Source organism: Hyperolius riggenbachi, chromosome 1, assembly GCF_040937935.1.
Source record: "Hyperolius riggenbachi isolate aHypRig1 chromosome 1, aHypRig1.pri, whole genome shotgun sequence".
NCBI lineage: Eukaryota > Metazoa > Chordata > Amphibia > Anura > Hyperoliidae > Hyperolius > Hyperolius riggenbachi.
Genome location: NC_090646.1, coordinates 447,270,236 through 447,296,746, shown reverse-complemented (window position 1 = coordinate 447,296,746; position 26,511 = coordinate 447,270,236). Strand labels below are relative to the sequence as shown.

Sequence of the window (26,511 nt, the reverse complement as noted above, 5' to 3'; positions counted from 1 at the left end):
TAATGAATGCTTATGTTAATGATATGAAGTGTTAAGATTAATCCATCGGGAATGACATAAACATAATTAAAGCTTTTCTTTGCTAATTATGTCATATTATATAGCACATAAACATATTCTTTTGAAGAGCACTGAACAAGAAGTGTTGATAAGAACAATTAGCCACCTGTTAATTGATACACTGCTTATAATACAACAGGTACTCAGGTTGGCTAATACACCAGTCACTGTCATAACTCTGCATATTGAACAGATTCTATGACAAAATCTCATCACTCTTTACAATATTACAATATGTATCTTGCGAGCCTGTGATTTATAGTAGGTGACAGTTTCATCAGAGAATAAGCTTACCTATATGCACTGAATTTGAAAATAATAAGCACACTTAGTGCAATTTCAGTGTCCTGTAGGCTGAAACTTTCCTAGCATTTATTAGGAAGTTGGAAATTGGAAAACTTTCCGGAAATCGTCAGTTTCCAAACATTTCGGGCATGTACACAATGGTAACTTGTCTTCGTTTACTTTCCAGGGGGTAGAACGAGTAACTTTCGCTATTAGAGGGGGTGATACTCAAAAGTTACTACTTAGACGTGAGGCCTACTGGATTCACAGATTGGGCACTCGTACTCCTAGTGGCCTTAACACACGGTGGGATTTAAACTTAGTTTATGTGGATTAATACACCCATTAGATGTTCTATTTCCCCTTTTATAGCTTTACTGAATAGCTAATTGAAAAGATTGGCATGCCCATATTCACGTGTGGGTATGCTGGTCTTTTCCTCCTTTGCCTCCATCTAAATGTTGGATTTTTCCATTTTTATTCCCTTTTCCAGTGGTGACTTTTTAACATTACTACTTTTATATATTTCCCGTTGTTCTTATTGTATTAAATATATACATATTTTGTACCATTTTGTCTATTCTGAATAACGATTTATGTTTTTCATTGTGTGTAGTGTTTCTTTAAGGATTTGGCTATTGAGAGTTTGGGGTGGAGTTTTTCTCCTCCCACATATATATAGCCGTCCCCTTAATAGGTACAATTTTAACTATGACTAAGGGCAGATGGTAAGCCCAATACGTGTCAGTTGATCCTGTGATTTTATTGCACGTTGTTTTGTGGATTTTTTCAATCAAGAACAGACTTTTCTTCAACATCAGCCAAATCTGGTTTGCGGATCCTTCTTTTGTCTACATATGCATTTTGGCTTGGCCCACTACTTAGGGGGTAGAGCGTACATGAACTTTCTGTTTGCATTTATTAGGAAGCAAGCAGATGCCTGAGCTTTGCACAAATGTGGCTCATATACAGGAAACATGCTCACACCTGCACAGCAGAAGAGCTGCAAGAGACCCTACATCCAGTGCACCCTTCTTTACCAGGACTATTTTTGCAGCTGAATTCCAGTTAAAGCAGACCTGAACTCAGAACTTCCTCTCTGCTCTAAAAGATAGGCAATAGCATAATAACCTTTAAAGAAAAACATTTCTTTTTTACAGCTGATACAAATCCTGCATTAAATCTGCAGTGTGTCCACGTCCTGCTTTCACGGAAACAGACGGAAGCCTTTGTTTACAAATTAGCAGCTTTGCCATGGCAGAGGAGAGTCCTGAGCTGACACAGCTGAGAGATCAAATGATGGGGGTGATTAGTCACAGATGAGGGGGAATTAGACAGGCCAGACATGTTTTTGAAACTGCATACTTGAAAATACAGTCTACAGTCTTAAAATGTAGATGTGGTTTAGTGAATGCTTGGTTTAATGCTTAAAGTTCTTTCTTTTTAAAGATATGAAAAAAAAGCAGAGACAGAGTGAAAGAGTACCAAAAAAAAATTGCCTTCAATGTAGCTTGCTTTGTATTCCTCTTAACCCAGATGACCTCCATGGTGTTTACTAATGCCAAAACTAATTGAGTTAAGTAGCTTTGAAGCTCTGGTCAGTAAGCCATCATTAATCGTCTATTCTTTGGTGCAATGGCATTCTGAAAATCAAAGTAAGCGCTCAATGAACATAATTCTTTCTTTTTTTTTTTTGAAAAGAGCTATATAACATAGCTACAAATAAAATCGGTATGGAGTTTCAAAGGTAATGATTCAAGCTGTGACAAACGCCTGCCAGTCCTGTCTTACTATGCCACAGTTGACATTCAGGTATCATCCACTAGAGGCTTCTGAAGGTGAATACACTGTGAGCAAAGTAAACATTTAAGATTGGATGGTGTGTCCATACATAATACAATCTCCATTGTATGTACAATCTGTAAAAAAGCTATCTATTTCCTGTTGTAAATCCTGTTATTTGGCTGCCACCACTCTCCAGATTGAAATGAGGTGGAGAGACCTCGGACTTGCTACTCCTAAAAGAAAGAAAACGGTTATTTGCAACCTAACTAGCAAGTCAACAATTTATAAAGATAACACCATGCTGTGGTGTGTCTTTTCTGAGGACAGAGAGTTGTGAATCAGACTGGTATTACTAATTCCTGATAATATGCATTGACTAGCATATTCGTAGTGCCTAAAAAAATCATGAAACAAGGAAAATTATTAATTTACACCATTACTGTCGGTTTGTTGACACTTGTGAAAGCAGCTGTGTGGGGAACACAGATAAGAATTTCTTTTAAGTTCTGGTAAAAGCTTAAAGGGATACTGTAGGGGGGTCGGAGGAAAAGGAGCTGAACTTACCCGGAGCTTCTAACGGTCCCCCGCAGACATCCTGTGTTGGCGCAGCCACTCACCGATGCTCCGGCCCCGCCTCCAGTACACTTCTGGAATTTCTGACTTTAAAGTCAGAAAACCACTGCGCCTGCACGCCCGTGTCCTCGCTCCCACTGATGTCACCAGGAGTGTACTGCGCAGACACAGATCATACTATTTTTACAAACAACGGGTCTGTCAGACCCTCTCGCGGGGCGGTCAGACCCGTTGTTTGTAAAAATACAGAGTGTGTACGCGCCTTTAGAGGTGTGAATCTTACAGCCACCCAGTCTGCAGAAGGGTAAAGATTGGTTTTGGAGGCCCCAAGTCTAGAGGAGAGCTAGTTTATGAGTTTCGGTTAGCCAATGATGGCTTGTTAGTCAGCAGGGGGCTTGGAAGCCTCGGAAGGCCTCTGTTGAGAGCTGAGCGCTAATTTACTCTGCTTCTGTCTGTGATAGCTGGAACAGTTTACCCCTTTGGCAGGCTGTGACGCTGTGTATAAACTGTGATGCTTTCAATGTCACACTAGCCCTTACTATAATTTTTGTAAATACATATGCATGTAAACCAAGGGTTTTTTTTGTTTTGTTTTTTGGGTCAAATCTGGGTTTATTTTAAGGTTGATGCAGAGTGTGAATCAGTTTATAATCATGTCAGCTGTTTTACCTGTTCTCTCAGAGAGCTCCGTTTGGTTTGTATTGTACATCTATGGTAATTTAACCCATAAATAAATAAACAAGACACAACACATAAACCACTGACTGGTGACATAAATAATGGTGGCCGTACATGGTACAATTTTTTTCATACAATCTTACCATTTGTATGTAGTATAAGGGTAAATTAAGTGAATATACTGAAAGGATAATATTGGCAGTTCCCTTATACTACATAGAATGTAGTATATGTATGGCCACCATAACAATGATTAACTTGTTACAAAGACCAGGGTCAAGAAGTTAATTATAGTAAGCTTAGTACACACACACGCACGCACGCACGCACGCACACGAATGAGGCCGAACTGGGGGGGGGGGGGGGGGGGGGTTGGAACTCAATTCCTTGGGCCACAGTGTGGAGCCGAGGCTGGTGCGTCTATATCCAGTGGATGGGTTTAGGAGGTGACGGCATGGTGCATAAGGAGTGCCACAGGGAGAATAGGGAAAGCAGTGCCCTCAACCCAGTAGATCCACCAAGCGGATTGCTTGCTTTTGCGTGCCATGGGAAATTGAGACCATTGTACAAACAGAAGAGTTTAGGCAGAGGTCTTTATCTTTAAGGGCTTGTTTCCACTATAGCGAATCTGCATGCGGTCACCGCATGCGGATTCGCATAGGCAATACAAGTGGATGGGATTGTCTCCACTTGTGCGTCGTGCGGGTGCGTGGGGGAAATCTGCACGGCAGAGCCATCAGATTTCGCGTGCGGCTGGAATGCGGGCGAATCGCCCGCAATGCTTTTAATAGGGAAATCGCATGTGGCTTTGTCATGCGGATTTCCTCGCGATTTTGTGTGCGATTTCGCGTGCGATTTCGCATGTAATGCTATGGAAATGTACACAGGCAGTGACATGGTTAAATTCGCCTGCTTCTTAGCCATGCGAAATCGCGGGGGAAACCGCATGCAGAGACGCATCTGCATGCGATTTCGTCCGCGGTGGAATCCACGCGATTCCGCACCGCAACAGTGGAAACGAACCATAAAGCCACCTTGGCCAAGCATTTAATCTAGCGTGAGTATGTAGCCTAAAGCAGCACGTGAGCACTGAGCTCTTCCCTAGGGTATTTGTTTTCTTTTTTACATACGTTTTCCTTCATTCAGGTCATACATTTAGAAGGATCATGGGTGAATTTTGGATTAAGATATTAGCCATATTGAAAATATTGGTAATATATACTATATATATTTTCTCCTGTCCTCCCAATGTCTAACATTAACCTCCCCTGTAATTTACATTGCAGTCTATGGTACTGCTGAAGCACGCCTGTCGCTCTCTAACGCAAAATCCCTACTTTGAGTCTAGGTCACCGGCAACAAATGTTTTCCATCTTTTAGAAATAGAATGAAAAAAATTGTTAACAGATTTTGGAAAAAAATGGAAATAAAGTAATTTTTCCCCATCTTTCTAAATAGTCCCCTAGATTAACTGGAACTAAGGATGGTCAGTGAGATGCAAATAATTTCGAGTTGATGCAGTATTATGCAAATTTAGTATGCAGATTTATGCAGCTTGAACATGAGCCAATCAAATCCTGCTGAGGTAAAATGTGATTGGCCCATTTTCAAGCTGCTTAAATCTGTATACAAATTTGCAAAATCCTGCATCAACTTGAAATTATTTGCATCTCATATACCATTCCAAACTGGAACCTTTGAGGTGGGAGACCTTTCTGAAGGTTTTATTTGTATTTCATTTGAATTTCTAGAAACCTCAGGATACTTTTGTAATGCTTTTGGATATACCAGATATTAACTATGATTTGACAGTGTTTTGTTTTATTTTATTTCCTTTTGAACAGCTGGTAATTTATATACCTGCTCTATATGACTCATATCCTTAATCTTGTTAAAATGAAAACTGATGCCTGGGACCCACTAGAACTCGCATAGCGCTATCGCAATCGCTAGTGATTTGTGACAGCGCTTTGCAAACGATTTTGGGAGCGATTTCCCTGCTCCTATACAATACATTAGGATGGAAACGCTCCCAAAATGCTGCATGTCCTGCAATTGCAGTTTGCCAATCGCAGTTGCTCTAGTGGAATCTGTCCCATCCATTTACATTGGTAGGGTGTTTAGGGAAATTGCTAGTGATTGAAAGTGAACCCTAAACGTCTGTATGTCACCAGCGATGCAAGCTGCTAGTTATAGCTTGTATCTTAGATTGTAAACTCTTTTTGGCAAGTTCTCCAGTATTGTATTAATGACTGTTCGCCTTAAATTTGCAATCTATTGGCATTATTCAATGTACAGAGCTGTATAATATGGTGGGGCTTTATCGATGACAGATAATAATAAAAATTGTGTTTTGTAATCATTTCAGGCCTTTCTGGCCTTTACCACTGTAGACTGAGGGATGGATAAAGTAACACCAGTGCCTGGTGGTTGTATTCCCGGTCCTGAGGCAGGCCCGTTTCTAGGGCCGTGCGGCCCGTGCCGCCGCCCGGGGCGCTGTTGGGAGGTGGGCGCTGAAATGGAGGGGGGAGCCGGAGCCACGGGGAGGGCAGCCCGACCTCTCCCTCCCTCTCCTGGGCCGCCCTCCGTGCTCCCCCCTCAGATGCAGAGCACAGCAGCAGCAGCCAAGGAGGAAGCGCTGTAAACAACATACCTCCCTGCGTTCCAAGCGCTGCTCTCTCGCCGCCGGTCTCTTCCTCTCTGCCGCCTATACGATGATGCACACGCTGGTTCCGGCTAACAGGAACCAGCGCGTGCATCATCGTATAGGCGGCAGAGAGGAAGAGACCGGCGGCGAGAGAGCAGCGCTTGGAACGCAGGGAGGTATGTTGTTTACAGCGCTTCCTCCTTGGCTGCTGCTGCTGTGCTCTGCATCTGAGGGGGGAGCACGGAGGGCGGCCCAGGAGAGGGAGGGAGAGGTCGGGCTGCCCTCCCCGCGGCTCTGGCTCCCCCCTCCATTATGGGGGACAGCTACCTATCTAACCTACCCTGGGGGGCACCTACCTAATCTAACCTACCCTGGGGGGCACCTACCTATCTAACCTACCCTGGGGGGCACCTACCTAATCTAACCTACGCTGGGGGGCACCTACCTAATCTAACCTATGCTGGGGGGCACCTACCTATCTAACCTATACTGGGGGGCACCTACCTAATCTAACCTACCCTGGGGGGCACCTACCTAATCTAACCTACACTGGGGGGCAGCTACCTAATCTAACCTACGCTGGGGGGCACCTACCTATCTAACCTATACTGGGGGGCACCTACCTAATCTAACCTACACTGGGGGGCACCTACCTAATCTAACCTACACTGGGGGGCACCTACTTAATCTAACCTACACTGGGGGGCACCTACTTAATCTAACCTACACTGGGGGGCACCTACTTAATATAACCTACGCTGGGGGGCAGCTACCTAATCTAACCTATACTGGGGGGCAGCTACCTAATCTAACCTATACTGGGGGGCAGCTACCCATCTAACCTATACTGGGGGGCACCTACCTATCTAACCTATGCTGGGGGCAACTATTCTAGCTACCTATATTAGAGGCACCCACCTAGCTAACCTGTACTGGGGCACCTACCTACCTAACTAACTTATACCGGGGGCGCCTGCCTATCTAACCTATACTGGGGGCAACTATACTGGCTACCTATACTGGAGGCACCTACCTGGCTAACCTATAGCGGGGGCAACTATACTGACTCACCTATGCCTGGCTACCTATACTGGGGTACCTATTCTTGGCTACCTATACTGGGGGGACCTATACTAAGTGCAACTAGTCCTGGCTAACCTATACTGCGGGCACCCATACCTTGCTTGGGGGGGGGGGGGGGGCGCAATTTTTACACACTCGCCCTGGGTGCATTTTAGCCTAGAAACTGCACTGTCCTGAGGCAATGTGGTCTGCGCACAGATAAAGACCTGTAAAGCCTAAATCTCTAGTTAAAGTAGTGGCAAAACCTATCTGAGTAAATTGCTTGTAGGATGTCCTGCCAATCATTTTTAAAGTAACTGACACCCCCATGACAGCCAAATCCTGCAGCATAGAGGTCCTTAGCTGTATGGCCATGCATGTCTCAGGACTATGTCAGGTGGCCTTGCCATCTGAAGAGAATATTTAAGAAGCACCATATTGGTATGTAGTCTTGCCCTCCCAGTGATCCTTAGCCTAGGCTGTTTAGCTATGCTGATTTCTGCACCCTAGAGCATCAGAAACACTTCCTATAGCTATATATTGCTGTATATTGGTATGTAGCGTATGTATCTTGCCCTCCCAGTAATGCTTAGCTTAGGCTGTTTAGCAATGTCGAATTCTGACCCCCAGAGCATTCTGGGAGACCAGGTATTATTTGTAGTTCCTTTGGAACTCTCAGTAAACAAACATTTGGCAGAGATCACCCGACTAATGATGACGCCACATGTGATACATTTCAGAATCTAAGTCTTGGTGAGGGAAGACAATGGGCAAATAATGCCTTAATCGTTTATAAAATACAATTGTAACAATAAAACCTTTTATGAATTATGTTATTTTCAGTAGGGTTCCTCTTTAAAGGTCGATCCAAGCAGCAGCCAGTATGCAGAGCCTGCTAGTAACTCCATCACTTCCATCAGTTTTACTGTTCCAGGCCATTTCACCACACTTTTGAGACAGAAGTTTTAAGGGCAGAAGTCCAGTTTCACACATAAAGATAACATTTAGAGTCTCTGCCTACTAAACATATAGACAGTATATTTAGGTCTGTGCCTGGGTTTTTAGTGAACATAAAATACTTGTGTTCTGTTTTCAGAATGAGTATAGTTAAATCATTGCTTTCCTTTGCTTCATATGGACCACTCATGCATATTTTCCTATATTTAGGCTACAGAAATGGAGAGACAGCTGTCGCTGCAGGTCAGTGTCCTACAGGAGGAGTTCCGTGAGAAGAGTATGTCAACAAGTCAACACATTTCACGGCTGGAAAGTCTCCTAGCAGAGGTGAGTTTTTTTCTTCTCCAATGCTATTACACAGAGAATTATATGACTAAACAGAGCTGCAACTGAAATATTTCCTTATCTTGAATGTGGTAAATACAAAAAGGTTTTGGATCAGCACCCATCCAACGTAGAGAAAAACGTGTGCCCAAGCTTATGGCGTTCCACACCACTGGAGCCGTCAATTCAGTAGGCCCGTTCAGACTACAAAATGCGGACCGCAACGCATGCGGACCGCAACGCGTACGAACGCACGCATGTCCGCGTTCGTATGCGTTGCGTGGCTGATCCCATCACTGAAAAGTGAATGGGACAGCCGCGCGTTTTTGTAAAATCTGCGTGCAACATGCGTTCCCGGACCGCACAGGTCCGGAACGCATGCTGTGTGAACATCAGACATTGCACTCTATGCAATGTCTGATGTCGTGCGTTTTGGCCACCTGCACGCGTTTCCAAAACGCGGCTGGAAACGCGTGCAGTGTGAACGGGCCCTAAGTCCACATGGAGCAGGCACCAGCGATGAAAAAAGTCATCTCTTTATTGATCACATGGATTAAAATCAGCAGTGATATTACAACGACAGACCGCTGTTTCGAGCCGTAGGGCTCTTTATCAAGTTGTCAAAAGCTGTTTCGAGCCATAGGGCTCTTTATCAAGTTGTCAAAAAAACTGCAATACCTAGGTATTGCAGTTTTTTTGACAACTTGATAAAGAGCCCTATGGCTCGAAACAGCGGTCTGTCGTTGTAATATCACTGCTGATTTTAATCCATGTGATCAATAAAGAGATTACTTTTTTCATCGCTGGTGCCTGCTCCATGTGGACTTACTTATCTTGAATGTGCTTATATCAGTGTTGTCAGTTTCTGTAAGGCCGGTTTTACATTTGATGTTTTCGATGTGGTGCTTCACACCATAGATACGAGGCTTCATATGACACCCCTCCCCGGCAAGTAACGTACTCCCAGTCAGGCAGAAGGTACGTCACTGGGATTCCCGTTGGTCCGCACATGCATGCTGCATTGAACGGCAGTGCTCCTGTCATGCAGACTGCCTGCGTCACCCTTTGACGTGCATTACTGCATAATCCGTGCGGTAGGCATAGATCATGGGGTAACATGCTGCATCCTTTGCGTCAGCATTTGGATACTTTTGGCTCACCGCATCGCATTGTGTGACATGTGCAAGTCTCCATAGACTTGCATTAGCCCTTGCGATGGGGAAGAGTACCATGGTGCGACGCAGTGTGCAAGGGGCCTCCAAAAGTCAGTTCACTGAAATTTTAGGTTTTGGTAGATGCTCAAAGCCCCTCTTTTGTCTCACATTTTGGTAAACTAATACCTCTCTCTCCTTTTCTCTAGTCATAGAAGTTATAGAGGAACTTTAGCCTAAACAAACATACTGTAATTAAGTTACATTAGTTATGTTAACTAAAATAGATAGGTAATATAATCTCTTACCCACCCTGTTTTAAAAGAACAGGCAAATGTTTGATTTCATGAGGGTAGCCATCTTTTTTTGTTGAAAGGAGGTGACAGGGAGCATGAGACACAGTTCCAACTGTCCTGTGTGCTGATCACCCCTCCCAGTTGTTAGGCAACGTGAATACCAACATAGGAATTCCCATCATGCTTTGCACAGCATCAGGGAAAAAAGCCCGGGCAGTTTTCTGTGATGGGTGGAGCTTAGCTAAAAATGCAGCTAAAAATGATGCTTTGGTAAGAAAAACAAAGTTCTGATGCTGTGAAACTGTTAAAGAAACACCAAGCCTTTTCAGTTCTGCTGAGTAGATTTTTAGTCCAGAGGTTCACTTTAATTATAAACAACTAAAAAAGCTGCTAAATACCTATCATTAGGCATGTGACAACTGTTGATTACAGATGTTGGACAGCCCCTCAAGCCCCTTGTAGTCCGTGGGCAGTCAGCCCCGGTAGTCAGGGACTACTGCACATGCGCAGCCCTGGCCACCTCCTCTTTGATCACACTTTGCAGTCGGGAGTGTTCTGCGTCTGTGCAGTTAGTTAAGACTTGTAACTGCGCAGGCACAGAATGCTCTCAGCCATGGGAGTGCAACCAAGAAGGCCAGGGCTCAGTCGGGGACTTTACCAGAGCTGACTGGGGGGGAACAGACAGGACTGGATGCAGGACAGACAGCGAGGGAGCCCACTGACTACATGGGGCTGGAGGAAGCCCCAGGAAGTATTGTGTTAGATCCATCTTAGATACACTTTACTAAGAGAGTTTGCAATCCAGACAGGGTCTCCCTCTCCCACTGACTTCACTACCTTCCTCCATTAACTTCTATGGGAGGGGGTTAGGCAGCTGCTCAGACACATCCCCCTCTCATGTCCTGATTGGTGGTGGTGGAAAGTGGGCAGCCCAACCACACCTCGCCTCCCTGAAGGCATTGCTCCCCCTCTGACCACCACTGTTTCATCAATTTAACATTATTCAGGGGCTTTTTTAATCAGTTGTATACAAGCTCCATGAATAGAGGTTGGAGAAAGCAGGTGGTAGTTTAAATAAAACCTGACATACACTGAAAAGTGTTTTAAGAGATAAAGTAGCTAACATTCTAACTTGCTTTGGAGTAGATCTGTGCACTTGAGTTTCCACATCTGTTTTAGCTATTAAAAGCAATCTCACACTGTCACGGATTATTTATTTCAATTTATCCAGAAAGCAAAACATGAGTAGGAATGCCAAGCTGGGAAGGAGGAACGGAGTCTCCAGGGAACAGAGCCAGGGCCTACTGATGTAAAACTCCACTGCTAGAGTATCTAACAGTACCCATATACCATATTTGTCAATGAACACTATGGATTTTGTGTAGGGATCAAATTTTGGACAAAATTTCCTGAAAATTATTATTATTATTTTTTTTTAAATATTTGCTTTCTCTTACAGTCAATATTAGTTTCAACCGCAAATCAAAAATGAAGAGATAGATCTTGATACAATTTTTTTGTGAAGTGATGAAAATGCCTGTTTTTTTCCATCAATGAAGTCGGACGTTACCATTTTTTTAATTTCGCAAACGCAGAGAGCATGAAATCCAGAAACGAATCCGCATTTACCAGGGGCGAACTCCATCTCTGTTAGAGAACACTAAGTGATAAAGTATTTTTACATTAGCTAATCCTTATACAGTGGATTGTTCCAGATTAAAGTCACTGCTGGGCATTGCTTTAATGTTAACCTGAGCCGGACCTTACACTCAAGAGAGGGAAGCCTCAGGATCCTATTGAGGCTACCTTTGGTGGTTGGAATCCCCCCTTTGCTGAGGTAGGCCCACCTCCACATTGGAGTCGCGCAGCTTGTCTTCCTGTATCATGGCAGCTCAGTCACTGTGCGAGCCGCATGTGCAGTGGCACGGTGCCTGCAGCTCCAACTTACTGCACATGCACGGGCAGGCTTGTGCGGGTACTGTGCGGCCACGATACAGGGAGACCAGCTGCGCGGACACGATATGATTAGCTTGTCGCTAATCTTTGGGGAGGCTGCACTCAGCGACAAAGGACATCAGACCAGTGAGGGAAGCCTCCATAGGATTGAATAGAATGAGGCTTCCCTCTCTTGAGCTTTGGCTTGGGTACACTTTAAGGTTAGTGAATGGGTGCTTACATTATTGCAGTTGAGCAAATCCAGGTGCACTTGTACCAGTTTCTTGTCAGTCTAGGATAAACAGATATTATTGAGCAAATTCCTGCAGTGGTTGCTACACATGACTGTAGCAACACAACCATTTTCTTTTTAAGCTCAGGCAAGTATAAACACTTCCTTAAAGCCATTGGATCATCAGCACAGGCAGGAAATTAGTACTTCATTAGGAGGTTAACAATAACCACTTTCATATATGTGTGTGTCTGTGTGTATGCATGGGTGTGTGTCCTGTGTATCTGTGAGTGTACATATACATGCAAACTGATTTTTCCCAGTGTGTAGTAATGGGAATCTTTGGTTTACTATGCAAAATAAATTCATGATGAAAGGAATTGAGTCAGCTGGAAGTGGGATTTATGGTGCAATGTACTTATTGGAACTTGGATCTACATCCCAGTAGCCTTCAGGGAATCTCTGAAATAGATTTTCAGTCTGCCATATGGTTAATATTGACTGTTTAATTGATTGCAGTCATGAGACGTGCTCACATAATCACCACATATATTACTGACAAATCACTGGGAGTGCAGGCTAGGTACATTGCCATCGATAACCTTCTGGAATGGAATGTATGTCATTGAAAAGAAATCAAGAACTAACTGCTATATGTTAGCATGTAATTTCTTCTTAAAACCATTAATGTTCAAATACGCATTATGTGTTGCCTTGCAGAGATTCATGGTTTAATTAATATTCCACCTTTCAAAATGTGTTGCAGAGCATACAGCATTGTGCAACAATTGAGCAGGCAGTTGTGAAAAATGCTGTAAATCAGGATTGATTTAAAGTGCATCTCAAGCTACGTGTACACATGTGATAACCGTCAGCAGAAACGGCAGATAACGACCGTTTCAGCCGACGATCAGTATGTGTCTACAGAGGCCTGACGACCAGTATTGCTTGGGCATCAGAGGTTGTTAATAATCCGTCCTGTCAGATTGTTAACCTCCCTGGTGGTAAGCCCGAGCTATGCACAGGCTAGCCGCTGGGAGCTCAATGCAGAGTATAGCATGCAGCGGGTGTCTTTACTCACTTCTTGCGGGATCTAGATGTCGGTAGCCGTTTTCCTTCCTGTCCTCCGAGGCTCTGAATCACTCTGGCGAGATCGCTGTCAGAGATCTCACTACAGGGTTACATCACTACCCGGAGGGCAGTAGGAAAATTGCAACGCTGCAGCCCAGGAAGGTGAGTATGTGCTGGGGCTGCTGCAGGCATTCTGGCGGTATTTTTCTTGATTTTAGGGTCTGAAACATACTGAAAAGACCTTAAAATCCGGAAATAATAATACCGCCAGGGAGGTTAACCTTCCCTAAGCATTACCAATCGCGTTGCTTGGGCATCGGGGGTTCTTAAGGATATGTCCTGTTGGATCTTTAACGTTCCCTAAGCATTACCAATCGCAATGCTGTTTTCACCCCTGGCAACCAATTGAAGCCACTCCATCGTCCATGATCATCGTCCCTCTGCCCCCTCCATACCAACAGAGCACATCGCTAGCCTTAAGGCTAGGCATGTGTTGTTCCCTGAATTTTTGCCTGAGAGATCATTTCCTGACCTCCGATGAGTGTCATTTCTCACATGTGTGTACTTCGCTGTTTTTTTCTATTTTTTTCACTTCAGACTCCTTTGAAAGAAGCTTTTAGTAATCACATGTGATTTAAAAAAAAGTACAACATGCTGGATCTGTCCACATACTGTATTTGAAACGGTACATGCAGAGAGCTGCAATTTGCAATGCGCCCCATAGACTTTCATCAGTTGGGATTTCATGTGCAATTTTTATTATGTGGCAAAGTGTATGCAATTCAAACTAGTATGCTCCCTACCTTAATGTAGGAAAACTGTGAACATTTCTATTCAGTACATATGCAATGGCTAGAATTGCTGTGCATTTTGTAATTACTAGCTTAGGTATGTTGGCTCAACAACAACATAAAACAAATTAATTTTAAAATAAATAATTACTACCTGCTGGCAACTATGCATAGCTATTATGAAATCAGGAGCACGAGGTATAGACTCAGCTCTATGGGGCATGATAGAAAACAAATCCATCACAATGGGAATAACAGTAAGTTACTCTACACGTCTTATATGTAAATGAAGTCACGACTAGGACTGATTTGTGAAGTGCAGAGTACTGTAATGTAGGAGGAAAAAAAGCGTAAGCAAGGCGTTCATTATAAGTTGACAGAAGAATGTACAGTACACTTCAGCTAGTGCATTGTGCATCCTCGTCAGCTGCCTGGCCAGAGTTCTTTTGTAGAAGTCAGTAATTCTGCTGATCCAGGCACATTTCTTCATAAAGTAGGTTAAAACAGGACAGCCTGAATGTATGCTAAAATATTTTTTTTCTGTTGATTTGGACACAAATTGTAATCAGACATCTGCTAATCCCCTGCCCTTACAGCGAGACTTAGTATAGTGCAGTATGGGCCCATGAAACTTGCTTCCACTACAAAACAAAAATGCAATGACTTTTTTTTTTGTTTTGTTTTGTTTCTATTGCTTTTCAATTTTTTTTCTATGCATTTTTATTGTCAACGCCTTTTTGTGAAATGGATCTGATTGGCTAATCTAGTACAATTGGGGAGCACTCGGATACAATTTTTTGCACTTCTATTTACTGTAATAGAAATAGAAACCCATGTTTGCAATTCAGGAGGAATCACATTGCACTAGTACAGTGATCTGCAAACTTGGCTCTCCAGCTGTTAAGGTACTACAAGTCCCACAATGCATTGCAGGAGTCTGACAGCCACTGTCATGATTCATAAATGCAAATGTATTGTGGGACTTGTAGTTCCTTAAAGAGACACTGAAGCGAAAAAAATATGTTATAATGAATTGGTTGTGTACTATGAATAATTACTAGAAGATTAGCAGCAAAGAAAATATTCTCATACTTTTATTTTCAGGTATATAGTGTTTTTTCTAACATTGCATTATTCTATAATATGTGCAGATTACACAACACTCAACATTCAAAATGATTCTTTCAGAGCAGTCTATGAAGTAATGACCTCTCCTCTAGCAGAGAAAAAGTAAACAGTTCACTTACAGTTGAGATAATAAAAGTCAGATAACAGCCCTCTCCACGACTAACTTAAGGCCCATACACACGTCGGATTTCCGCGAACGACGGGACGTTCAAACGACCCGTCGTTCGCGGAAATCCGACGTGTGTATGGGCCTTTAGTCGGAGAGCTTAATGGCTTGTTTGCATAGAGATAACAACTGGAGTTTCTCAACTCTTCCTGTACTGGAAACAATTAGACTGATGTATCTGATCTTAATGTTTTATTTCTTAGCTGTACTACACATACAAATCATAATATCATAATTTTTTTTTCGCTTCAGTGTCTCTTTAAAGATTTTAAATCTTAAAATTCAAAAACACATGCAAATAAGAAGCATGTTTCTCCCAGAGTAAAATTAGCTATTAATTACTTTTCTCCTATGTTGCTGTCATTTACAGTAGGTAGCGGAAATCTAACATTACCGACAGATTTTGGGCTAGTCTATCTCTCCACAGAAGATTCTCAGCATGGCCTTTATTCTTTATAAAGACACTTCTTGAAAAAGTTTTTTATACAAAGATGCTGGCCAGCCTCCCTGCTACTGTACACTTTTTTGGCAGTTGGATGGAGCAACTGCTGTTAAGGAAATGTTGTTGAAAACAAAGAAAACCCTGAGAACCCCCCATGAGAAGATGGGCTAGTCCAAAATCTGTCGGTAATGTCAGATTTCTACTACTACTACTACTAGTGACAGCAACATAGAAGAAAAGTAATTTATGGATCATTTTACTCTGGAAGAAATGTACTGCTTATTTGTATGTGTTTACAAGTATTTTAAATTTTAAGATTTTCGCGACAGAGGTCCTTAAGCAGCTGGAGAGACAATATTGCAGATCACTGCACTAGTAGGAATAGAGTACTGCGATTTACATCATAAAATTAGTGTTCCTGCAGTCAGTAAAATGTGTGCAGAGTTGCCAAATCATCCCTTTAATTACTGACAAGTCTACATTGTGCCGGTTATGGGGCTACTTATATATAACTGGTGCCTAAACTGCAGGCTAGCGACTGGGAGGATTAAGGAGAAGGACATTGGCCTCAGCCTACATTTGGACCAGATGATATCCAGGCAACTCACCAATGCATCAGGGTTGCCATACACATAAACTTCAACTGACCGCCTCAGCTGAAAATGATCTAGCAGGCGTATGCAGCCTTAAAGTGTATCCAAGCCGATGCTCGGGTACAAAATGAGATACCTACCTAAAGAGTGGGAAGCCTATTGAGGCTTCCCTCGGTATTCTGATGTCCCCCATTGCTGATCGTGCCCCTAACCATCCCCTCCCCCCCGCCCCCGGGGAAATAAGCGTCAAGGCATTGTTGCTAATCATATCGGGGCAGCGTGAGACCTCACGAGCATGCGCAGTAAGCCGGAGCCACTGGTGTACGAGCAGCTCCGTGCTACTGAGCATGCGCGGCTACTGAATGGCCGGGCTCATTACAGAGGAAGAGCGTGGCCCCGGTCTGGAGGGGAGCTGCGCTCAGCGACGGGGTACTTCAGAATACCAAGGTAAGCCTCAGTAGGATCCTGAGGCCTCCCTCTCTTCAGTTACGTATCTCATTTTGATCCCGAGCTTCGGCTCAGGATCACGTTAACCTGGAGAAAACAAGTGGTCCAGTGAACTGAAACTTGAATTTTTTTAACTGCTATTTTGCGGCCAGAGTTTACATGTTTTTTATTTACTTATTTATTTTTAATAAATCCAAACTGTTCCAGTAAAGCTGAAGTGACCGGAAAAAAAGTTAGATGGTCACCTATGGAGAGGGAAGACTGGATCTCATAGAGCCTTCCCAGTCCTCTCTCCATGCCCTCGGTTCGCCACTGTATGTGTGTCCAGTCAGAATTGGATACATGTAACACGCTTAGTGATTAGCATTCAGTCACTAAAGCTAAGCCAAGTACACGCATCTAGTTTTGATTGGACAATTACATTTCCATGTAGCATGAGAGCTTACCTGGTCAAAGTATACAGAATCTGTTGGCCCTCATACTACATTGAAATGGTAAAACTGGCCAATCAAGATTGGATGTGTGTATGCACCCTTAGTCATTAGTTGCTGCTGGTGCTGCTGCTGACAGCTCCATGAATATGTATTGAAGTCTTGTCACACTTACTAGCTGCTAGCAACTAGTCACCCATGCGACATGGCCCACTGATAGATTTTTATCAAGAGAACTGAATGTATCAAATGAGCAGATGCTTTGCTGGACCAAATCTGCTGTCAATCTTCACTTTTACATTTCAGTCATCTAACTGGTTTGGCAAATACAACAGCCTGCATTTGGACCAGATGATATACAGGAAAAGATGCTGTCACAGAAGGCAAATGATGGTGGAAATCATGGTTATTCCCACCATCATTTGCCTTCTGTGAAGGCGTTTTTTTTCCTGTTGAGTGGTCAATAACCCCTAGGGGGTCTTATTGGAGGCCTGACTGGCTATATATTGTTAATCGTTATGGCAGTGGTTATATTATTTTTTCTGTCATACCGACCATCTGCCTTAAGATTCAATCCATTGACCGCTACAGGATTATTTATACATATTTTATGATGTTATAACGTATTTGTGATGTATAGGTACAGCTCCAGTTAGACTTTGTGACTACAATAAGGGGCCAATAACAGAGGGGCTAGCTACACCCCACCATTGATTGTGGTGGGGGGGGGGGGGATCAGAAAAGACCCCCCCCCCCCATGTATAGCCACCTGTCACAATACTTTTGGTGTATGGTGCTGTGCACTCCATACATTTTACAATTCGTTGTTTTGCCTACAGGTCACTGTTCTAAAGTAGGTGACTGTGTGTGGCCCCAGTGATTTATAAGATCGCTAATGTTTGTACATGTAGGTTAGGTCCAAAAGGAAAAGTGTTACAATACTTATTTACCTGTACCTTTTTTTCGGTTGTGATGCATGTTCTTATTTAACTAAATTACTTATTGAGGCTTATTTATTCAATGTATTGTTTTTTAATCTTACAATTATTCATCAATAGGCTGACTATGACATGTTCAAGCACCCTCTGAAACCACCATAAGTACCCCCCGGGATACATGCGCCATGTGCTGAGGACCCCTAGGGTATAGGAGACAAAAGTATAATTCTGGCAAGGCCCATAATAATCCTAGCTGACTACTGTATTTTCAAAACCATTTGTATAATATCTGGCCTGGGCTAAAAGTCTGCATGGGTACACGTTTTTCTATGTAAAGATGCTCAAGGCAACAGACCTCCACTTTCTGGTTGTCCAGGGATAACCAGTTTTCCTGCTCTGTGGTCTCAGTATCTCAAAGCTTAATTGCATTTCTAGTTGTTTTTGAGATTAAGAAAATAAAAAAAATGAGCTTTGTTCTTAACATGAAACCATTGATGCTACTTACAATACTAAATATGTGTGTAAATACCCCAAGGAGGATTAGCTGTTTGGAGTTTCATGACTTTTTTGTCCTGCTTCAGGAACAGGTTAGTAGGTGCTAAGGCTAAGTGACCTGTGTGAGATTAGTGAGTTCCCAGATTTATTTCTTTGTGAACAGCTAACCTTTCCTGTTCATATGTAACATATAGACACAAACACCAGTGGGTGTATTCATATACCCATTTACTTCTAAAGAAATGGGTGAGTACCATTCAGTAACAGGGTGCTGTAAATGGAAAAAACAGCATCAGAGTACTGTATTTAGGTAATATAGTTACTGTAGTTAAAAATATTTTCCATATTGGTTCATTCCAGGATGATGTAAAATTAACACCAGTGTTATACGGTTTATTGCAAAGAATGCAACACTCACACATTTTTTTAAACCGGGTTAATACATAATAGGCTTGGTTTACTTTGGCAGGTCAAAGCATCTCCAGTTGGGCTATTTTTATTATATGTGATCCAGCAAACCTGGAATGAATTAAGTAAAAATGCTTGCCATTAAAGGATACCAGATGAAGCATATTACCGATACCCAAGACAAAACATATTCTAAAAACAGGTGGGCTTGCAAATGCCTCCCCATACCTCCTACTGGGTCTGCCAGGTCACGCACTTGGTGCGCGTCCTTGGGTATCCTTATACATATTATATATTAGTCGGGTCAGTGAAAAATGGCGCCCAGCACCGTTAGATAAAAATAGCGCCCCATTCACTTACATTATCAAACGATATTTATCGTTTTAAAAGGTTAAAAAATGGCGCCGACCTTTTGAATGAAATTTATCGTTTTAAAACTTTTTTTTTTGTCCTGCCTGAACAATATTTATCGTTTTAACCCCTGCTTTGCTGCCGTTTGGAAAATATCTGCCCGCCGGCTTTAATGTTCAATAGCAAAGCCCCCTTAAATGCTAAAAACACCAAATTCGCAGGGAATGTTAAGAAGAAAATTGTGAATAAGAGGAACATTTTTTTTTTCAAAAAGACCTTATAGTTTTTGAGAAAATCGATTTTGAATATTCTTCTTCTGACCGTGGGAAAATTAAACGCCCACCGACTTTAGCGGTTAATAGCAAAGCCCCTTTAAATGCCAGAAACACCAAATGTGTAGGGAATGTTAAGAAGAATAGTGGGAACACGAAGAAAAAAAATTGTTCAAAAAGACCTTATAGTTTTTGAGAAAATCGATTTTAAATCTTCAAAGAGGAAAATGTATCTATTTAAATCGCGCAATGACATTTCCATGGAAACAATTCCCGCCGACTTTAGCAGTTAATAGCAAAGTCCCCTTAAGTCCTAGCAACACCAAATTTGCAGGATATGTTAAAAAGATACTGGGAAACATTATTTTAAACAAAAAATTGAAAATTTTTTTTTCTTTTAAATTTAAATTTTTGGGATAAGTTCAGAGTGTGGGAAATTTTTTGAAAAAAATGACGTGGGGTCCCCCGTCCCGAGCCTCTGTAACCCCTTGTCCCCCATGCAGGCTGGGATAGCCAGAATGCGGAGCCCCGGCCAACTGGGGCTTCGCACCCTGAGCTATAACAGCCCGCATGGTCCATGGTATGGGGGGGCTTCGGGGGGGAGGGGCGGCCAAGCCTTCCCCTCCCCCCGGAGCCCTTGTCCAATCCATGGACAAGGGGCTCTTCCCCACCTCCGGTGCCCCAGGAGGAGGTGGGGGCGACGACTCCCTGGGGGGGGGGGTTCATGGTGGCATCTGGGAGTCCCCTTTAAGAAGGGGAACCCAGATGCCTACCCCCCTCCCAGGAGAAATGAGTATAGGGGTGCAAAGTACCCCTTACCCATTTCCATAAAGGGTTAAATGAAATAAAAACGCAACAACGAGAAAAGTCCTTTAATGTTCTAAATTAACCAGAAATCCTTACCTGTACCTTTAAGAAAAAATTGCCACGCCAATTAGGTCCCACGACAGTATCCTCCATCTTGCGATCTTCAGAAATACTTACCTGTACCTTCAAGAAAAAAATCCCACGCCATTATCCTCGGAAAAGGTCCCGCGCTATAATCTGTTATGTCCCACGACGACAGTATCCTCTGTCTTGCGATCTTCAGAAATACTTAACAGTACCTTTAAAGAGAACCCGAGGTGGGTTTGAAGAATATTATCTGCATACAGAGGCTGGATCTGCCTATACAGCCCAGCCTCTGTTGCTATCCCAAACCCCCCTAAGGTCCCCCTGCACACTGCAATCCCTCATAAATCACAGCCACGCTGCTGACAAACAGCTTGTCAGAGCTGGCTGTGTTTATCTCTATAGTGTCAGTCTGCTGCTCTCCCCGCCTCCTGCAGAACTCCAGTCCCCGCCTGCATCCCTTCCCTCCCTGCTGATTGGAGGGAAGGGACAGGGGCAGGGACCGGAGCTATGCAGGAGGCGGGGGAGCAGCTGAGACTGACACTACAGATGTAAACACAGCCTCACAGCATGGCTGTGATTTATGAGGGATTGCAGAGTGCAGGGGGACCTTAGGGGGGTTTGGGATAGCAACAGAGGCTGGGCTGTATAGGCAGATCCAGCCTCTGTATGCAGATAACATTCTTCAAACCCACCTCGGGTTCTCTTTAAGAAAAAAATCCCACGTCAATTAGGTCCCACAACAGTATCCTCCATCTTGCGACCTTCTGATACATCTTGATTGAAGATCTCCGACGCCACACGCGCCGCCTCCGCCGCACTGCTCTCAGCTATACTTAGTACAGGTAAGTATTTGTGGTTAATTTAGAACATTAAAGGACTTTTCTCGTTGTTGCGTTTTTATTTCATTTAACCCTTTGTGGAAATGGGTTAGGGGTACTTTGTACCCCTATACTCATTTCTCCTGGGAGGGGTGTGGGCATCTGGGGGTCCCCTTCTTAAAGGGGACTCCCTGATGCCACCATGAACCCCCCCCAGGGAGTCGTCGCCCCCGCCTCCACCTGGGGCAAGGGAGGCGGGGAAGAACCCCTTGTCCTTGGATTGGACAAGGGGAGGAGGGGGAGGCTTGGCCGCCCCTCCCCCCCGGAGCCCCCCATACCATGGACCATGCGGGCTGGTATAGCTCAGGGTGCGATGCCCCAGTCGGCCGGGGCTCCGCATTCTGGCTATCCCAGCCTGCATGGGGGACAAGGGGTTACAGAGGCTCGGGAGGGGGGACCCCACGTCGTTTTTTTTTTAAATTTGCTATCAATTTTTTTTTTTAATGTTCTAAGTGCGGGAAATAAATTTAAAAAAAAAAATGACGTGGGGTCCCCCCTCCCGAGCCTCTGTAACCCCTTGTCTCCCATGCAGGCTGGGATAGCCAGAATGCGGAGCCCCGGCCGACTGGGGCTTCGCACCCTGAGCTATACCAGCCCGCATGGTCCATGGTATGGGGGGGCTCTGGGAGGGAGGGGCGGCCAAGCCTCCCCCTCCCCCCCGGAGCCCTTGTCCAATCCATGGACAAGGGGCTCTTCCCCACCTCCGGTGCCCCAGGAGGAGGTGGGGGCGATGACTCCCTGGGGGGGGGGGGGGGGGGTTCATGGTGGCATCTGGGAGTCCCCTTTAAGAAGGGGACCCCCAGATGCCCACCCCCCTCCCAGGAGAAATCCCCTTACCCATTTCCACAAAGGGTTAAATGAAATAAAAACACAACCACGAGAAAAGTATTTTAATAATCTTAATTAGCCACAAATACTTACCTGTACCTTTAAAAAAAATTTCCCACGCCAATATATCCTCGGAAATGATCCAACGACTAACAATATCCTCTTATCTTGCGATCTTCAATTAACTTGATTGAAGATCTCCCACACCAATTAGAATACTATACCTTACAATGCATCCTGCATAGGGACGCATAGCACCGGCTCCCGCTGTCCTCCCTGCCTCCTCACCTGTCACCCTCACCTAGCCTAGCACCTGGTGCACTCATGGGTGCACCGGGTGCCACCCTAGGTGAGGGTGACAGGTGCAGGCAGGTGGGGAGAGATTGCGGAGCCGGCAGCTATACGTCCGCACAGGACGCATCCTAAGGTATAGTAACCGGCTCATAAACGAGCCGGTTCTTTTTGTATTGAATCAAATGAATCGATTCATTTTAAATATTGTTTCCCAGTATCTTTTTAACATATCCTGCAAATTTGGTGTTGCTAGGATTTAAGGGGACTTTGCTATTAACTGCTAAATTCGGCGGGAATTGTTTCCACGGAAATGTCATTGTGCGATTTAAATAGATAAATTTTCCTCTTTGAAGATTTAAAATCGATTTTCTCAAAAACTATAAGGTCTTGTTGAACAATTTTTTTTTCTTCGTGTTCCCACTATTCTTCTTAACATTCCCTACACATTTGGTGTTTTTGGCATTTAAAGGGGCTTTGCTATTAACCGCTAAAGTCGGCGGGCGTTTAATTTTCCCACGGTCAGAAGAAGAATATTCAAAATCAATTTTCTCAAAAACTATAAGGTCTTTTTGAAAAAAAAAATTCCTCTTGTTCACAATTTTCTTCTTAACAATTCCTGCAAATTTGGTGTTTTTAGCTTTTAAGGGGGCTTTGCTATTAAACATTAAAGCCGGCGGGCAGATATTTTCCAAACGGCAGCAAAGCAGGGGTTAAAACGATAAATATCGTTCAGGCAGGACAAAAAAAAAAAGTTTTAAAATGATACATTTCGTTCAAAAGGTCTGCACTATTTTAACCTTTAAAACGATAAATATCGTTTTAAACATATATCGGGCAGAAGGGGGCGCCATTTTTTTGTCGGCGCCATTTTTCACTAGACGCTATATTAGTTGTCTATTACCCTTGGATATCCTTTAACTGACAGTCATATTGCAGAGAGATTTTTGAATTATTGGTTGTGTGTTGTGTGACTGTAGTTGCTTACAGAGGGATTTTTTAATTAGTAAATTAGTGGTTGTGTGGCTGCAATTGCATGTGGAGTGATTATTGAATTAGTGGTTGTGTGACTGCAGTTGAATGCAGAGAGATTTTCAAGTCAGTGGTTGTGTGACTGCAGTTGCATGCAGTGTGTGTTTTTTCACTCAGTATGGGTGCCTGCAGTCACAAAACATCTAATTTGCTAATCTTTCAGGAACGCCTCTCTGTTACGGTTTTTTACAACCTAATATCAAATATTTTTTTGAAAGAATACAGACAAGGATATTTTATCTCCACTGGAGATGCCTTAGTAGATAAAGCCTTATGAGTCATTTAAGACTTATAGGAGAAAATGCACTGTATAGCTTTATATCTAGAGTCAAGAGTTACAGAGAGTTCCTTTATAGAGAAAGGCTGAGGTGTCCGGGATGAGCCAGAGTGAGTTATACTCCCTCTTTTCCTGTTCTATCCTTATGGGTTACATGTCTACCAGTCTTTCCTTGTATATGTCTACATGTAGACCAGCAGTGTAAAGCTACGTACACACTTTGGATCATTGATCCCCAATTCTTTTCAGCAACATTTTAGAAACAATAATTGCACAATCATGCTGCTTGGCTATTTGTAGAGCATCCTGTTCTGCTCTATGCAGGGGGAGGGGGGATTGGAAGGCACCCTGCTGCATAGAGAACAAATAGCATTGGCCTGCCCTTTCAATGAAATGGAGGTCACAGACATTGGGAGACACTCTACATACTCTAGATTTTCACCTGCAGTCATCACAAACATTCATTTCAGGCAAAAGAATTCAAAGGTGTTTACGTGGCTTAACACTGGAACAAATCTATATTTTTTGCATAATGAAGACTAACATAGATTATGTTCCTCAGTCTCTGTCATTCCTCCTTCCTCTTTTTTTCCATTCAATCCCGTATTCCTTTCTCTTTTTATGACCTTGTGCGGAGCAGCAGATCCTTGAAGTAAGTACCGCTGCTATCCTGAGTGCATGAGCAAGCTTGTCCCGTGCAGTTCCTGTCTGCATGCAGTCGTGCTGCTCTTCATCCTTTGCTATATTTATTATATTGGTTAGGTGGAAGGGGGCATTGGAAGCTAACACTGATGTTGAGTAGTTAGTAGTAATAGCAGCAGGACTGAGGGCCTGAGCACAAAACCCTTCACCCTGCAATATGGGGTTGGGGGTGTGTTTTATACAAACACGTGTCACCTACGTTGCCTCCCATTGCAACAATGCCCCATTAAACTATGTCCTGCTTTGTGCTCAAATGCATTCAGTAGTACGTTATCAGAAGGCCTTGCTGCACAGCACATTTTGAGCTTATCATGCATTGCTGTCTGTGCACATTTCACACTAATACAGTCTGCTCAGGCCCTAATGCTGGCCACACACATTAAAGGGGACCTTAGGTGAGAAGGATATGAAGGCTGCCGTATTTGTTTCCTGTTAAACAATGCAAATGGCCTGGTTGTCCTGCTGATCCTCTGCCTGTAATACTTTTAGCCATAGACTCTGAACAAGCATGCAGATCAGATTTTTGAAGTTTGGCTGGATTTTCTTCATGCTTGTTTCAGGTGTGATTCAGACACTACTGATGCATGAAAGATTACCAGGACGACAGGCAACTGGTATTGTTTAAGGAATAATTATGACAGCCCTCTCCATTTCACTTCAGGTTTTGCCTTTAGGATGCAGTTGTATTTGATTCGACAAAACATTTTTTCTGAATATATCAATGCATAATTTGAGTTTTAAATTTTTAAAAAGAAGATAAATCAAAGCTGACAATAAAATCAAGCAATATCGTAGTTGTCAACGTTGACATTGAACAGTTATCATTCAACAAAGGGTGATAACATAATATCAATGCATAATTTAAGAAATTATAAGTTACGCTTTAAGTATTTATTATTACATATACATTTGACATTTGAAAGAGTCTTCCATAGGGCTGGGACAAGGTTCTCTCAGCACTAGAGGCAGAGATTCCAAAGGGCACCCCCTCCAAATTGTGCCTGCCCCAGTTTAGGTAGCAATTCTTCTCCCAGTGTTAGGGAGACCCCCTGCCCAGTTTAGATTGCCATATGATACCCCAGTATTAGGTAGGTCCCCCAGTGTGTGTAGCCAGAAGTGCACCCCCCCTCCAGTATAGATATTCTGCCCAGCATAGGTATCCAGATGTGCCCCCAGCATTAGGCAGCCCCACCATGCAGAGTATTTGCAGTGAAGCGTGCTGTAAAACGTACCTGTCGGCGCTACCCGGATCTCAACCTCTCATACAGAGTTTCTTCTCTCGCTCTTCCAGTGGCGGAGTAATAAGAGACTCCACTAGAGTGTTATAGAGAGGAGGGAGCTCTGACAGGTGAGTTTTCCAGCACGCTGTTGTGTTGCCTATGGCCGGGCAAGGGAGGGCACTCGGGGAGGCGCAGGCTCTGCGCTCAGGGGCTGGTGCCTCCCCAGCCTCTGCATTGGCCCGGCCCTGGTCCTCCGCAAGAAATCAGACTCAGATGTTCATTCAGCATTTACTAGTTTTTTGTGCTAGTTTAATTCTGACTTGTTAGTGTGAGTTGTCTGACACAGCTTCATAAATGTTGCCCAGATGTGTAATATACAAGCTTAGCAAATAAACTGAAGGTATGAAAATCTGTTTACCAAGGTACATGATCATGTATCAAATGTCTTCATTTGTGATAGGCTCCTAACAGTCTTAGCTATGTATTTCTTCTTATTAATTGTCTTTTTGAAAAAGCATATTATAGTCTTATCATGTTACTGATCCTTTAATGATACATTTGTTTTGACAATCATTTATCATAGTTATTATATTTGTGTTTTTGCTCAGTACCATCAATATTTATATCCATTCCCTAAAATTCTGTGACAAAATATTTCATTTATTCTGTATAATTCAGCAAATTGCTGTGCAGTTCTGACTTTTTCTCTGTAGGGTGACTAATTCCAGCCTAAAACTTCTCATATGATGCAATGATCCTTCTCTAATTCCACACCAGTGAAGTGCACTGCAAAACAGATTAAGAAAGAGTAGCAGCAGTAACTGTGAACGTTGCTTTAGTTCTGTATCCAGCTTAGTATTCAGAAATGCAT

At 43.3% G+C, this 26,511-nt stretch overlaps 1 protein-coding gene across 3 annotated transcripts in view; it reads left to right on the top strand.

The window, feature by feature from the left end:
• Positions 1–26,511, top strand: part of BICDL1 (BICD family like cargo adaptor 1) — a 116,286-nt gene that overhangs the window by 44,092 nt on the left and 45,683 nt on the right. For all 3 annotated transcript variants that reach the window (XR_011021611.1, XM_068238721.1, XM_068238720.1), the window contains exon 3: positions 8,258–8,374. Coding sequence is in view for 2 of the 3 variants with exons in the window: in XM_068238721.1 (XP_068094822.1) it covers positions 8,258–8,374 (117 nt within the window). In the remaining variant the exon portion in view is untranslated. The remainder of the gene's footprint in view (positions 1–8,257; positions 8,375–26,511) is intronic.